Raw genomic sequence first — 16970 nt, forward strand, 5'->3', positions numbered from 1 at the left:
GTTGGCTCAGATGGTTAGAGCGTGGTGTTGTTAACACCAAGGTCAGGGATTCTGATCCCCATAGGAGCCAGCCACCAAAAAACAACCCAAAAAACAAAAAGTGTGTTAAATCTGTATTTCTATTATTTACCTTAAATTGACATGAGTCATTGCTTCTTGTAAAAAAAAAAAAATGTCGCACGATCAGTAAAAGAATTAATACCCCTGGTGACAACGGACTCCATATACTTTGTGCTGACCAGAGTACTAAACCCAGAAGAAGATGGAATAAAAATACTTTTTTTTTTAATCCCAGGACTAGAGTAGTCATTTTACAGGTTTCCATGTAAACTTCCTTTATTGTCAAGGATATTCTGCTTCAGACCCTAAGTTGCTTCCAAACTCCTCTACATAATACATAAATGAGAAAAACAAACCAAAAAAATCCTGGAACTAGACGAAACAGAAACCTTGAGTAAGCAAGTAGTTTAAAGGTTGAAAACAGATATAGCCTCACCAATATACCTCCATGTTATTAAATATTTAAGAGTAAGGTCGAAGAGACCCTAGGCCAGGGAGAGGAAGGAAAGGAAGCGAAGTAATCACACACTCGGTGAGAAAAAGAAAAGGTGTGAAAAAAGGAAAGCTGAGGAAAGAGGCGGGAAGGCCCCGCCCCTGTCCCATCAAGCCCTCCTCTGGCCCCGCCCCGCTCCGTCAGCTCCCTCCCCGTTTGGCCCTCCCGCTCCGTAGGCCCCGCCCCCGTCCCCCACCATCTTTCCTCTTCTAGCCACGCCCCTCCCCAGGCTCCGCCTCGGCCCCTTCAGACCCCACCAGTCAGGTCCCTTCCGGACCTGCTCCGCCCCGCCGGCGGCGGCCGCCTCATCAGGTGACAGCCCGGAAGCAGCGGAAGCGGATGAGGGAAGAGCGGCTGCGGCCCCGGAGGGCGGCACGGAGCTGCTCGGCCTCCTCCGGGACCCCGGCGCGGCCCTCATGCGGCGCCCTCGCTGACACCTGAAATCCGTCGCTCCCCGTCCGCCGCGCACCGCGGGGCGTCCGGCCCGCAGCCCTTGGCGGTTGAAGTCGTTGTCTTGCCGGCCCGCGGCGGCCGCCCATGGAGAAGGCCGGGCGGGGCGGCAGTGGCGCCCCCCGGGGGCCCGTGCTGCACATCGTGGTGGTCGGCTTTCACCACAAGAAGGGCTGCCAGGTGAGCAAGGGGCCCGCGCCCGCCCCCGGGCATTCGGGCGTTTGTGTCCGCCCTCCTGCGCTCGGCTCAGCTCGGATCGGGCTCCATCCTGTCCACAGCGCCCGCGGCCGTTCGCCTCTGAACTTGACTCCTCTCCAGCTCCTCGCACTCACCCACAACCCCTTCTTTCTCCTGCCCCTGAAAATTGCATGATGAGCAGCGGAGGAGCTAGGTGGATGTGTGCGTAGATTGGTAGGTTTTTAAGTTCTCCTTTGGTGGAGTAGGAGGAAGGAATCGAAGGTCGGCCGCACTCTCTTCCCCATCCATTGCTCTCTCCCCTAACTTTCTGGGTGTCCACCTTTAATGAGAGTCTGTAGAAAAATTCTGCACTTGGAATCCGTCTTCAAGGTAATGAGCTCAGTGGGCTTCCACACAAATGCCTGAGGTAGATGTAGCCCATGCCGGCTCCGTGGGAAATCAACTTCCTTTGTTTATCTTCGATCTGTCGTGGTAGGGTGGTCGATTTACCCCACTCCCTTCCCATCTTGTCTAGACCTTGCCTTTTGGTCAGAGATGACCTCTCCAGATCAATTGCAATAAGAAAGTGTATTTACCGAGCAAAGTGTGCAAATAGGCATTTTTCAGTTTCTTCACTGAATCTTTAATCCAGCATCTGAAATGGAACATTTGCAATATATGTATTGAAGACAAGGAAACAAAATAGAAACAGAATTATTTAATGAGCGAGCAAACCCTGGAAGGCAGTGATGTCATGATGTGCTAGTGAGCAGTAAATTGAAATGCTTTTTTAAGGAATTGAAAATACTGGTTGCTACCACTAGATGAAGTAACATTTGGTTTCTTGCATTGTACAGAAAATACAACATTTGGGAAGACTTATTGGCAATAATTAAGTTTGTTAGAGGATAACAGAAAAGTGATGAAGGGAGTGAAAAGATGGTTGTGGTCATATGTTTAGAGACTACTTAAATTTACAATATCATATTCTTCTTCCCTCAGGTAAAAATGATATGGAAAAGACACTAAGGAGGAAGTAGCATTATTCAGTGTGGTATTAAAAGAATTCCACCCAGCAGCAGTAGAATATGTTTTTAAAACGTGACCCCATAAAGAGAATAGATATTTGAGATGGTACCATGGCATGCAAGCATGGTGCTAGTCATCGTTAGATTTTTAATACTTTAAAACTTTACATGTTTAAATATACTAGTCACTTTATAACTTTCTTTGTAAATGGGTGTAGTAATTGAAATTGAAGAAGGCAAAATGATCTTGCTGAGATTGCAATGCAAACAGTCAGGTCATATGTGTTTGTTGTGCTGTGACATTTTAGGAGTCTTTCAGGGTAAAGGAAGAGATGGAAGCCCACTTCAGAACCACACTGAATGGAGCTTTGGACAGAAAGAAGATAATATCTGTATTGGTAGGAGATAGAATCAAATCTCTTAATTTTTGCTGTTGTCCAAAATCAAGATTAACTATGTTTTCTACCTGTTTTATTGGTAAAAGTGATATAATTTATATATCCAGAAAGGAAAAATCATTTATTTTGTAAAACAAAATGCAACGCTGCTTAGAGATTAAAGAAAACTAAACAACAGATTGTAAAATGAAAGAGGCACTTTGGGCTGAAGTAGCACCCTGGGTGCTATGGCATTTCTCTGGATTTGTCTGGCTTTTGATTCAGAATTGAGGTAAAGGTCTTGTAAAATGAACACTGTGCTGAGAGTCAGGAGACCTACATGATGTTTTGGCATCACAGCTCTCATGACTTCCAGGAAGTCCAGATTGCTTAATTTTTCTTTACCTCTGTTTCCTCTACCACATTCTTCATAAGAATTTTAGACCTGGCAGGGATCCTTAGACATCATCTGCTCCAACTCCCTTAAACTGCAGATAAGTAAACTGAGGCCTGGAAAGGTTAAGTGATTTGAGCATACTTGCTCAGCTAGTCTGGCACTAACATTAAAACCCAGGTGTCCTTAGTCATTATAACTACATTTTTAAAAATAAATAAATAAATAATAATATAGTATTTATCATTTGTAACATTAAATAACACATACGCAAAGAGATTCATTATGTTGTATAACCATCACCACTATCTATACCCAAAACTCTTTCATCATCCCCAACAAAAAGTCTATACCCATTAAACAATATACATCTCTTTTAATAGCACTTTTAGGTTGTAGGCTCTTCATACAAAATAAAAATACATGCCTTGTTTTTGTTTTTTGTTTTTTGTTTTTTAATCCAAATAGTGCTTCACAGAGACAATGGCAATTGTTTTAATAAATGTACTTGTCGAGTGTGAGTTACTGATAGAATGGAAGAGAATGCAAAGGGTTTTGTCACAGTGCAATGAAAGATGAGAAACCTAGAATAGGTTGGTTTTTTCTCAGGTGCTCTACGTGGCTTGTTTTATTACTGCAGCTTTTTAAAATTACACCTGCCTCTCTTATAGCAGAAAATGAATCGCTAAACATGCTATAGATAGTCAAAGTCAAAATGCACGGTGAGTAAAAAGAGGTGGTTTTTAGATTGATCTATTGCATATTTTGTAGCTTTTGCAAGAGTCAAACATTTATAATTTTAATGAGAAATTTCTCAGAAAAGTTTTGGTATACTAGTAATCTCTTAATTTTCTGTTGTTCCTTTAATGGCGATTAGTTGGGTAGATGAAACTGACTTATGGAGTCTAATAAGGTTTAGTGAGTAGATCATCTGGAAGCCTTCTTTGGAAACCCTCTGTGGTACTAGTCAGGTTGTGTTGAGGGTCTGCTAAGACATTCAGTCTGCTCAGAAAACAGAGCAAGTGAATGAAAGAGACACACTGGGTTGTTTGAGGAAATTGACAAATCAGTTCAGCCAAAAACAATGAAGTGCTTGCTGGAGACAATTTGTATAAGTTAATGGTGGTTCATCACGGTGGAACAGGATGTTCAGTGGATGTACAATAGTATTGGAAAAGATGGAAAAATAATTTGTTCAACTACATTTTTTTCACTTTTGGTTACCCCACTTTTCTTTTTCGTCTTAGTTTTTATAAATATTAAGAACAATGTTTATTTTTGCTAGATAGAGAGGAGATAGCCACCTAAAAAATAAAAACAAATGTGCTAAAATTTCCAATATATATTATATTAGTTCTTAAAGGGTGTTTTTCACTTCTGCAAATCACTGCCTTTTTAGATGCCCTATGTGCTGTTTTCTTAACCCTTCAAAATCCAAATACATTTCATGTTTTGAAAGTGTCTTACATGCATAAGTCTTAGAAAGGATGACTGTTCTAGAGACTGCTGTTCATTTTAACCAGTATATCAGGTGTTGTAGAGATTCTAATTACGTAAGATTTTCCCCAGGATGGATTAATCTACTATGTCACCATTTTAAGATTTTACGTCTAGTATAAAGGATCAAAAGTGCATGGGTCATTGAATTGTGACTTTGACTTCAGATGGTTTTAACTTGTGTGAGGGTACTTTGTTACACTGCCCTTCCAAGTATTCAAAATTAGCTGCGGGTCATGTTGATCACCAGTTTTTTCCATGCACAGATTATTCATAACAAAAATACCCATAATTGGTTGTAATTTGTAACTTTTAGATTCAAGTGGACTGAAGTAAAACCTTTGTTTAAAAGTAATACTTTTCACTAGTCTGCTTGGTTAAGCATGACAACTTTGCCATTTCTCCTGCACTGCAGGGTGAAAGATGTCTTCTAAAACTTAATACTCAAAAATTAGGCTGTGGAAGATGTTTGCTCATCTTGCTTTTTGTATTTTTTCCACCTTTGAAGTCTTAAGGTGTATATTAAATGAAAAATATTCTTCATTTAAATTAAAATGAATATCTATTAACTTTATCACTTGATGATTTTTTCACTTTTATTTGGGTAACTTGTAGGAGTGAATTCTTCTGTAGATAACATGTTAGCTTTACTGGTGATTTTTCTAGTTTATTGATATATTTAACATTTGGAACATTATAAGTGATTTAAAGTACTACCATCACACTTAAAATAGTTTTGAAATATTTATCCTTTTCGTTTCAACTCTTTTCCCTGATTTTTTTTTTTTTTTCTTTTTTTGGCAACTGGCTGGTATGGGGATCCAAACCCATGACCTTGGTGTTATAAGTCTGTGCTCTAACGAATTGAGCTAACTGGCCAGCACTTTTAATTATTATTTTTATTTTTTAACTCAGCTTTTAGCAATGGACACTTCTTCCTTAGAACCTTACCTGAAATTAGATTCTGACATGAAATAATTTATGTCATGTCATAAATTTGCTTGTTATGGATTGTGTTTCAGAGTTTTGTTTGTTCCAATATATAAACTATATTTTTCAGATTAGCATAATTTTTTGCTAAATAATATAATCGAATGTATATCAAACTCTGCTTCTTTCATAGATAGGTTGGAACTTTTCTTTTTTTTTTTTTTTTTTTAAAGATGACCAGTAAGGGGATCTTACCCCTTGACTTGGTGTTGTCAGCACCATGCTCAACCAGTGAGCTAACTGGCCATCCCTATATAGGATCCGAACCCAGGGCCTTGGTGTTCTCAGCACCACACTCTCCCGAGTGAGCTACGAGCCAGCCCTAGGTTGGAACTTTTCTGAACACTCTACTAGGAATAGTTATTTTCCAAAATTATGTCATAAAAAGTTGGAATTATTACTTGATTTTTTGACCACTTTTCTGATAGAGTTCATGGTTTTCTATACATAGCTAGCAGTTTTAATTCTCGAATAAATTGGTTTTACCAGACAGACTGTATTTCTAAAAAAAAAAAAAAGTAGAATTATAAAAGAACTAGAACTAATGTTAACACTAGTTAACACTTTTCACCCAATAGTGAATAAAGCAACCATAAGCATTGAAGAGAACGGCATATTTTCCTGCTGGTTTGAATGAACTGGTCATGGGAAAGTCTCCATGGGTAGCAGAATGTTGCACTGCAAATTCAAGGATAGGTTGAGATTACAGAGGTAGGCTCATGTTAAGGAGATAAGGCTATACTGAAGCCCTGACCTATTCAAGTTTTGGTGACAGATGTCTTACCGACAAGCCTGTTGTTATAGCACCTGCTATTGATGGAATCCTGCAGTGACAATGATCAAACATTCAGGAGGTATTGTTTGTGATTCTTGTTGAAGTAGGCCTTTGGAACAGAAAGAACAAAACTTTGGAGGGTTAGAAGTTAGGGAAGAATAACATTTTAAGATTTCTTTGGCTACTAATTTTAGGGAAACTGTCCTGAAATAAGATTGCATTTTCTGGCCTTCCATAGCACTTTTATCTCTTAAACCTTAATATTCTGATGAAGGTTTCTCACCTGATTTTGGTCATGCTTTTTGTATAACCTGAAATGATGCAAATCTTTGGCTTTGCAGGGCTGCAACATTAACACTTAGAACAGTGGAATAGCTTACATTCAGGCTTTGGCATCATGGTTAAGCAGAGTGGATGTCTATTTGTGTAATGGAAATTTAGAAATATCAGAAAGATTCCTCTGTCCTCTTATAATTACTCCCAGCTAGCTAGAAAGTACATAATTTTCTTTTTAGGCTTAAGTCTTCAATCCCTAGTAAAATGCTTATATATCATGGATAACCTTCTCCTTCATATTATTAATGTAATTTAGATCCTTTGCTGAGTGAAGATTTTGCTAGAAAGGGAAGACTGCAGACGGGCCCTGGTATACTGGGGATGGACACTATAAGAGCAAGAGGAAGACATATAGGGAGAGTAGTCTGCTTAACTATTTAATAATTTTGAGTAAGGCTTGTATTATATTGGGTTTAGATGCCATCAAATTAAAAACTGAGATTCTCCTTAGGATATTTTTAGAGGATGTTATCTAAACTGATAATTTTGACAATTTTTAAATCATATTCTGGTTGTTTGTGAAAATAACATTTATGATCAGAAGTAATATGTACTCACCATCATAGAAAAGTGAGAAAAAGGGGCCGGCCCGTGGCTCACTTGGGAGAGTGTGGTGCTGACAACACCGAGGCCATAGGTTGGGATCCCTGTGTATGGATGACTGGTTAGCTCACTTGGGAGAGCGTGGTGCTGAAAACACCAAATCAAGGGTTAAGATTCCCTTACCGGTCATCTTTAAAAAAAAAGAAAAGAAAAGTGAGAAAATATGGAGAATCAAAAAAAGAAAACACTTAAAATCCTGTGTCCTAAACAGATCTGCTCTTTAACACCTTGATGAATATCCCACCAGTTATTTTTCTATGAATATATTTAACTATTTCCAAAAATGTGTTATACTGTAATCAAGTTTTATGGCCTGACTTTTTCGTATAACAGTATATCATTAATATTTGTCCATATTAATAGATATTGAATTACAACACTTTAAAATTGCAAAATGGCATTTTGTTTTGTGGAAATACTGTTATTTATTTAACTGGTCACCTTTTTAGACACTTAGGTGGCATTCCAGTTTTTCACTATTTTGAATATTGCTGCAAAGAAAATCTTTGTGGCTAAATCTTTTCATCTTTTTTCTTAAGTACAGAGACTTTGTTTTAGCCTTTTTTTTTCCCCACAGAAATCTTATTAAGAATATGATGTACTAAACACAAGTTAGTCTCGGTGACTGTTCATAGCAAATGTCACTCATTGTACTATGGCATTCTCAGTTTATTTTAACATAGAGTGTTTTGCACATGCCTCTGACTCCACTGGGCTTTTGATAGCCTGTCAGAGAGAGGAAAAGATGACAGCGATGTTAGCAATGACTTCTCAGTGTTGAGACTGTACATAGTGGTGATGTCGTTTTGCGCTTACCCCTCCCTTCTTTTTCATTTGTCACTTTTGGGAACCATATCTACTGAATCCGTTGTGTAAAATAAAATAACTCAGTCATAGATTTTGAAAGGAAACCTTAGTATATTACCAGGAGCTTTACAATAGCTTGTTAAGCTCATAGATACTTTTCTCACTTATTTCTGGTTCTTGACATTATTCTAGATAATTAAGTTGTCAGAAGTCTGACTTCTGAATAAACTCTGTTTGAGTGTTCATTTAGATTTGAAATATGGCCCTCTGCCCTTGTACGAATATTTTCTTCACATCACCATGACCATTGTCACAAGGTATGTAATGTGTTCATATACGAGGGTACTTCAAAAAATTCATGGAAAGATTCATAGTATCTTTAATTTTGTTTTTCAAAAAACTTTTTGGAATACCTTCATATGCGAAAATAGCTGCAGTGTTGTTAATGAAACCTGTGTCCTCCGCCCCATGGCCTTCACAGGTATTATTAGGGATTTGTCAGGCTCTGTTTGGTGGGTATGGTATACTCCCAGAAACTGGTATATCTTTTTTGCCACATGAAAGTTCAATATTGAAATGTTAAAAATAAATTGATATATAAAAGATTGCTAGGGTAAAGTTCATTTAAAAAAACTGATTTAAATAATTCGTTGGGAAGTTTCTAATTGATTATTTTTTCCTGCAGGAAAAATGTTTATTGTAGCTTTGCTGTCATATTTGCAGGTGCTGTGTTTTTGAGAACATGGAGATAATGTTCCATTTATATCATCTCATTCAGAAAACCAGTCTTAATCGTCTTTGTCTTTCCACCTTATGTTTTGTGTAAATCCTTGTCCTATCTTACCTCTCGTAAGGGAACTTTGTATTTTTTTCAATTTTATTTATATTTATTTTTGTGGGGTACAGTATGTTGTTTCAAAAAATGCATGTACTGCACAATGATTCACTTAGAGTAGACAGCATAGTTTTGTACCTGGTAGTCTACTCCTTCTCCTCCCCTCTACCCCTATCCCCTCCCAGCCTCTGGTAACCATTATTCTACACTCTACTTCTATGAGAACCACTTTTTTTTTTTTAAAGATCCCACACATGAATGAGACTATGTGGTATTTCTCTTTCTGAGCCTGACTTACTTCATTTAACGTGATGATGATTTCCAGTTCCATCCATGTTGCTGCAAATGATAGGATATCATTTATTTTTATAGCCGAATGTTTTTCCAGCATGTATACACTACAGTTTTTTTATCCATTAATCTGTTGATGGGCATTTAGGTTGATTCCATCTTTTGGCTATTGTAAATAGCGATGTGATGGACATCGGAGTGCAGGTGTCTTTTTGATATATTGATTTCATTTCCTTTGGGTATATATCCAGTAGTGGGATAGCTGAGTCATAAGGCAGACCTATTTTTAGTTTTCTGAGGAAACTCTGTACTATTTTCCACAATGGCTGTACCAGTTTACACTCACACCAACAATGTAGGAGGGCTTTTGGTAAGCGAAGTTTATGAACAATATTCCTAATATCATTTTGTACTTCTAGCTCTGATAAATTCTCTTTTACTACTCTCTGCTTGATCAATAGCAAGGTACATATGGGTATCAAGAGACCCGAGTTTCAGTTTGGCCCTAATGGTTATTAGGTGTATAAGCTGGGGCAAGTTGCCTAATGTTTATGGACTTTGGTTTCTTCGTCTGTAAAATAAGAGTTTTAAAATAGTTGATTACTAAGACTCCCTCCACTTCCATGATTCTAAGTTGAAATCAGCAAACTTTTGCTGAATACTCATCATCAGAGGCTACAGTCAGAAGCATGCCCTTCCGTTCAGAGACAGGCAAAACTAATGTTTGGTGATAGCAGTCTGAACAGAGGAACTTTCTGGGATGATGAAATTCTGTATCTTGATAGGGTGTTTACCTGTGAATTTATAAATTGTCACAACCTCTGAACTCTGTCTACCTTATGACAATAAATCGCAAAACCCTGCATTCTTCAATGCTTTTGAAAGAGCTTTTTCAAAAACTGTCTTTTATTCATATGATTTTCTTTCTTTAAATTCCTTACATTTGTGCACAGCTAGGGCTTAGTAACAATTCTCTATTTACATTCTTTAAATTTTGAGCCTTACCAGTACATAATTTAGAAAAAAAGAATATAACTCAAGGAAACAATGGCTCTGCTTATTTTTTGTGTTCTATCTTCATGTAATGTCTGAGTAACCATGGTATCTTCAGAGACGTAAAAGCCACAGTTTAATAAAGAAATCCAGACTTCTTTGGATGTTAATATAATTTCTGTATTGAGAGCATAAATTTCTGTTAAGTAGAATGGCTTCCTTTCGTCTTTGTAAACAAGTTATAGCAAAGATTCTAAGCTCCATAAAGTGTTCCCTAAACATAATTCCTATCTGTTGTGAATTATTTTAAAAACTATTCATGAGAGCTTATGCCAGTATAAGGTTTTAGTCACCGTGCAATTCATTATTGCTGCTCTGTGGAAATATTATTAATAATAGCTGTCATTTATTGAATGTTTACCATGTACAAAGCACTGTTTTAGATGTGTTTAATATCTCATTTATTCCTCATTTATTAAAGAATGAACCATTAAGCAAAATGTCAGTAAATTTAGTTTGAAAATCTATTGGCTTTTGTAAACAGTTCAGAAATCAGGGAGCATCTCATCTAAAGATTTAGACAAGGCTCTTCAATAAGCTCAGCAGAGGAGGTTGTCTTTACAGGCAGAAAGAGGTTGAAGAAAGCAGAAACAGGGAACAAAAAGCAGATCATTTTAAAGTTATTTTCCTATAGTTTTAAAACAGAGGGACCTCCTTATCATGCCAGCTCAACTAAACTGGACCCTTTCTGATTGGTTGCTGTGAATCTCATGTTTTTCTGGAAAACTAGTTTCAAAGTTTAGTTCAATTATGTGGCACTTATGAGTGACTCTTCTAGTTTGATCTGGTCTGTTCAGCTTAGTGCAGGCACTCAATCCAAAATAATGGCATCCCAGGCTGGCTGGTTAGCTCAGTTGGTTAGAGCACAGCCTTATAACTTCAAGGTCACAGCTTCGGATCCCCATACCAGTCAGTTGCAAAAAAAAAAAAAAAAATAGTAATAATAATAGCATCCCACAAATTTCATTTAGCACCAAGAATTTTATAGATGAGGAAACTGAAGTTTAAAGATGATAAGTGACTTGCTCAAGGTCACATAGCCAACTAAGTAGCAGGCTGGGACTGGAACTCGATGTTTATCCAATTTCAGATGTCCATGCATTTAAATAGCTGGTCTTCATACCGATTTTTTTTTAAGTATTATTTATTTTCTTAAATTGAGGTATAACTTATGAACAATAAAGTACATGAAACTTTACATGTGTATACTTAAGAACCTTTCAGATCAAGATCTAGAACAATTCCAGCACTTCAGAACTTCTCTGGTCTGTACCTACCCTAGGTACAGTTCCTCCTCTCAGTAAGCCATGTTGTGTCATTGTTTATAAGGTCCGTAAATGTGTTTAGTTTGTGTGCTGATAGTTTGGCTTTATGGCTTCTATTTGTCTTACGGTTCTCTGACAGTGAAATGGATATTACATTGTTAGAAAGAGAACAAAGGGTACTTGTGAAGTACTCGAAGTTCACACTGGGATACTGTCTTAATTGCTTTGTTTTTGTAGTTTTTCTTTGTTGTTTTTTCCATCTTTTTTTTTCTGAGGACAAAGTAAATGGAATCTGACTAGAGGACACCAATTGGATTTGTAAACTATGAAAAGGGGTAGTAATTTTTACAATTGCTAGAGGACAAACATATATCACACTTTCTTGCATAGTTCATTTAGCATTTAGAAAAACTGCCTTTTTATTCCTTGTGATTAGAGCATCTTCAGCTTTCACTTTCAAAATTAGCCATTGTCTTCTTTTTCCCTCTTCTCCCCTTCTAATGTAAATTATTACTACTAATTGGGATCAAAGTAAATTTGGCCACATAAATGTTAGTTACATAAAGAGAGATTTGAAATTTGCATGACTTAATAACATCCTTTGGGGGGACATTGGATACGTCTGCCACACATCTGTTGTCACCATCTTTGATCCCCAAATTTAACTTAGATTTTGGGCCATGAACTTTCACTATTTACTAGTAATCCTACTGGATGATAATCAGTCTAAGTGTTTCTTAGTGTCGGGGATTTACTTTGGGTTTTATCTGTGATTTTTCACATATATTTGGGGCTGCCATGTACAGCTGTGTGGACTTCACGACACAACTCCAGGGAGAGACATTCACATAAACAGTGTTTGTGGTTCCCCCTGGAGTTGTTCAGTGAGGCAGTCTGCTACACCTGTCTTTACTTTCTGTGGTACTGGTTAGTTTAATTGGCATTATTATTTAAATTGCCTCCTGATTTAACTGAGTATTAAGAGTCTCAGATAATTTCCAAGAGTATTCCTCTTAGACTTCTGTATCATGAATTATTGTTTCTGTCTGGATTAATTTGGACATATAGAAAGGGGGCATATAAAATATTTGGTCTATATTCAAAATGTGAAAAATATACAATTTAAGATTTAAATATACCATCAATTTGGTAAAAGGCAAAAGATTTATACTATCTGAAGAGAAACCATAGTATATATACTGTCAATTTGGAAATAACTGATTCTTTTTTCTGAATCTCGGACACCTACCAAGTGTCCTACAATTCAGTCCTATTCTGGCATAACTTCTTGAGTTAGCAACAAACTCCATAGGTTTAAGGGCTCAGTCCCACAAGACTGCACTCACTTAAGAACACAACTCAGGAACAGCCAGATGGACAAAATGCACAGGGCAAGGTATGGGGAGGGGTGCAGAGCTTGCATGCCCTCTCCAGTGTGGCACCTCCCAGCACCTAGATGTGTGTGTTCACCAACCTGGGAGCTTCCTAAACCCCGTTGTTTTAGGGATTTTTATGGAAATCTTATTACATAGGCATGATTGATGAAATCATTGGCCATTGGTGATTGAACTCAATCTCTATTCCCTCTCCCATCCCTGGAGGTCAACGGGTGGGGCTGAAAGTTCCATTTCTCTAATCAAGGCTTGTTGTTTCTGATGACCTGCCCAAATCTGAAGCTATCGAACCGCCCCCACCCCCACCCAAGAGTCACCTTAGCATAACGTGAGGTACAGTTGATTGGGCTTATTGTGGATAACAGAATATGCTCCTATCACTCAGAATTTCCAAGAGTTTTTGGAGCTTTATTCCAGGAACCAGGGACATATACCAAATATATATTTTTTTATTATACAACACTTCATTAGTACTGAATACTTTATAACAATGTAAAAAAAAAACTAGAAAAAAATGTTCAACAATGGAGAATTAATTAAACAATGACGTAATACTGTATAGCCATGAAAATTATTGTGTATATATATATATAAGGGTGCTTCAAAAGTTTTTGGAAAACAAATTTAAAAGAAAATACAAATCTTTTCATGAACTTTTTGAAGTACACTCATATAGATATAGAAAAGAGTTTGTATAAAAGACTGTTTTGAGCTTGATTAGCAAGTTCAGCAGTTTCCAAATGCAAGTATTTGTTGGTAGCAAATCCACAAGCTGGAGAAAAGAATTCTAGAAAGCTGCCAACACAGTACAGGTAGTCTACAATTTTATGAATAAGCTGTGTTCTAAAAGTTGGCTGTTTGACATTCTGAACACATTTTGCCAAAGAAACAATGTTATAAACACTTTGGGTCCAAGTCAACCTAGAACAGCCTAAATTTTACTCGTGGAATTCTTGGAGGATATATAATATCTACACTTAACTTCTCTTTATAACAATTTTATGAGTCAACTGCATTTTGAGTTCGAACTAGAGCCACCCAAAATTGATCTTCCTTCAGTAGAATTGGGAATTGGGACAATAATTTGAACACAGCATGGCTTCAGATATTAATTAATTAAACTTCCAGCCATTGACAACTTAACTAAATCTTCAGAAAAGAAGATAGATTTCTACATCTGCCCTTAATTCTAAGGGGCATTGGCTGAGCTCCATTTCTTCTGGAGGTTTTAGGGGAGACTTGATGTTCTTGCCTAGTCCAACTTCTGGAGGTCACCTGCATTCCCACCATCTTCAAAGCCAATAGCATAGCATCTTCAAATATCTCTCTCTGATTCTTCTGCCTCTCTCCTATAAGGACCCTTGTGATTACATTGGGCCCAGCTGAATAATCCCCAGCTCAAGATTCTTAATCATATCTGCAAAGTTCCTTTTGCCATGTAAGGTGACATCTTGACAGATTGAAGATATTAGGATATGGACATCTTTGAAGGGCCATTATTTTGCCTGCCACACAGTGTAACATGGCTATCTTTTCTCTCTCTCTCTCTCTCTCTCTATCAAAATATGTGAATTTAACATTCTTTTTAATAGCTGGATAGAACTGGTGTAAAATTTAACTACTCTTTTGATGAATATTTAGTTTTCCAATTATTATGGTACAATGAATGCTGCTGCGAACATTGAATATTTTTGTACGTATCTGTGTGAATATGTGAGAGTATCCTTGGGATAAATTACTAAAACTGAAATTGCTGAGTCAAAAGTGTTAAAAGATAAGCTTTAGCACATTAAAATTTTAGAATCTGAGAAGACAATGCTTCATGAATCAGGCAGCTCCAAACCAGAAGTGGTTGGGGCTCAGCTGAAGGAGCTTTCAATAGGGTGAATGTGGAAGTAGAGCAAAGTAATTATTTGATTGCTTAAAGTTTGAGCAGTTGCCTTATTTGAACTATCCTAGTGGGAGGTTCAAGACACAACTTCAGGCTCCTTTATCGGACTTCTGCTCAATGAAGTGTAGGATGTTGGTTTTCCTCAGGGCTCCATGGCTTCAATTACTATATATTTGATGACAGCTCCCAAAGCTCAGTCTCCAATCCAGTCACCACCACCACCACCATCACCATTACTACCACTACTACCTTCTCCCACTCCCCTCTTGTACACATTAAAGTTTAACAGCCCTTAAATCAGAAAAGGGGAGAGGCTTACAAATCTTTTCTTCTCTTACTACTTTTTTCTTTTTCCTCTTCTGTGCTATAGGGTATGCTCATAATGTCAAATGGCATCAACAAGTATGGTTTATGCCCACTTCTGTTATTCAAGATTTAAAAGCATTTTTGCCTGTCAGAATAAAATGCTTCCTTTACTCAACCACCTTTTGGTTAACATTCTTTACCATTGTAGGTTGAATTCTCTTACCCGCCCCTGATTCCAGGAGATGGACATGACAGCCACACTTTACCTGAAGAATGGAAATACTTGCCCTTCCTTGCTTTGCCAGATGGTGCACACAACTACCAAGAAGGTATGTAACAGGACAGTGGAGCAATTAGCAGGTGCCAGTTTTTTTAAAAAAGATATCTTAGATCCTAAATACTTTGGTAAATGAAAGGCCTTTGGCCTATTGTGACTATTTATAAAATATTTAAATGCTTGTTTGGAGATGACTAGTCATGCACTAGTCATCTCCAGAGGAGTACCAGACTTACATTGGCCATGGCTCGGGAAGCTTGGCCACCCTTCTGCCGGGGGCCCTGGCTAAATACAAGTAAGTGATTAGCCTGAGCAGGACAGCTACCACTGGAAGCATTTTCTACATTTATACTTGAGTCTCCTCTCAGAGGCAACAAGGGGCTTACCTGTACCAGCTACACATTGCTTAGGGTTCTAGTTGCAAACATACTAGGTTAGTAGTCCAGTGCCCATCCACCTGGGAACAGCAGAGATTGTTCCTCAACCTCTGGAACCATTGCTGTCACAGTGCTCTACTTGCAAGTTTGCTTCCTTGCATGCAGAGCATGTTCACACCCTCAAAGAAAGCAGTGCTGTGAATTTCTTACTGAGTCTCCTGCCACTCTATAAATGAGTACTTTGCCTGACTTAATGAAGGACTATATTTTACCATGATATTAGAGTCTAACAAAATACGAGATAAGACTTGGTTTGATTACCTGTTTTCCTAATTAATAATTTTCTTAGGAAATGAATCAAATGTTACTATGCAGTTTAACATAATTTTTTTTTTTTCCAAAAGATGAGTGGTAAGGGGATCTTAATCCTTGACTTGGTGTTGTCAGCACCACGCTCTTCCAAGTGAGCCACAGGCCAGCCCTTAAAATTTAAATACAGCATTTTTAACCTCAGATATATTATTTCCTAACTTTTTATTATATATATTTTTTAATTTTATTTTATTTTGTCAATATACAAAGTGGTTGATTATTGTGGCCCATTACCAAAACCTCCATCCCTCCTCCCTCTTCCCCCTCCCTCCCAACAATCTCTTTTCTGTTTGCTTGTCATATCAACTTCAAGGAATTGTAATTGTTGTGTTTTTCTTCCCTCCCCTCCCCCCAGGTTGTTTGTGTATTTATTTATTTTTTAACTCTCACAAATAAGTGAGAACATGTGATATTTCTCTTTCTGTGCATGACTAGTTTCACTTAATATAATTCTCTCTAGGTCCATCCATGTTGTTGCAAATGGCAGTATTTCACTCTTTTTTATAGTAGAGTAGTATTCCATTGTGTAGATATACCACATTTTCCGTATCCACTCATCTGATGATGGACATTTGGGCTGGTTCCAACTCTTAGCTATTGTAAAGAGTGCTGCAATGAACATTGGAGAACAGGTATACCTTTGACTTGATGATTTCCATTCCTCTGGGTATATTCCCAGCAGTGGGATAGCTGGGTCATATGGTAGATCTATCTGCAATTGTTTGAGGAACCTCCATACCATTTTCCATAGAGGCTGCACCATGTTGCAGTCCAAGCAACAATGTATGGGAGTTCCTTTTTCTCTGCAACCTCACAAACATATATCGTTCACAGTCTTTTGAATATTAGCCATCCTAACTGGGGTGAGATGGTATCTCAGTGTAGTTTTGATTTGCCTTTCCCAAATGCTGAGTGATGTACA

At 37.7% G+C, this 16970-nt stretch overlaps 1 protein-coding gene across 1 annotated transcript in view; it reads left to right on the top strand.

Moving 5' to 3' along the window:
* Window positions 1–958: 958 nt before the first annotated feature.
* The window catches only part of LOC103590249 (late secretory pathway protein AVL9 homolog), a 23753-nt gene continuing 7741 nt past the window's right edge, over window positions 959–16970 (top strand). The window contains exons 1-2 of the mRNA XM_008572451.1: window positions 959–1183; window positions 15231–15351. Of these exons, the coding sequence (XP_008570673.1) occupies window positions 1091–1183; window positions 15231–15351 (214 nt within the window). The 5' untranslated portion in view covers window positions 959–1090. The remainder of the gene's footprint in view (window positions 1184–15230; window positions 15352–16970) is intronic.

This window comes from Galeopterus variegatus, unplaced genomic scaffold (assembly GCF_000696425.1).
Source record: "Galeopterus variegatus unplaced genomic scaffold, G_variegatus-3.0.2 Scaffold785, whole genome shotgun sequence".
Lineage (NCBI taxonomy): Eukaryota > Metazoa > Chordata > Mammalia > Dermoptera > Cynocephalidae > Galeopterus > Galeopterus variegatus.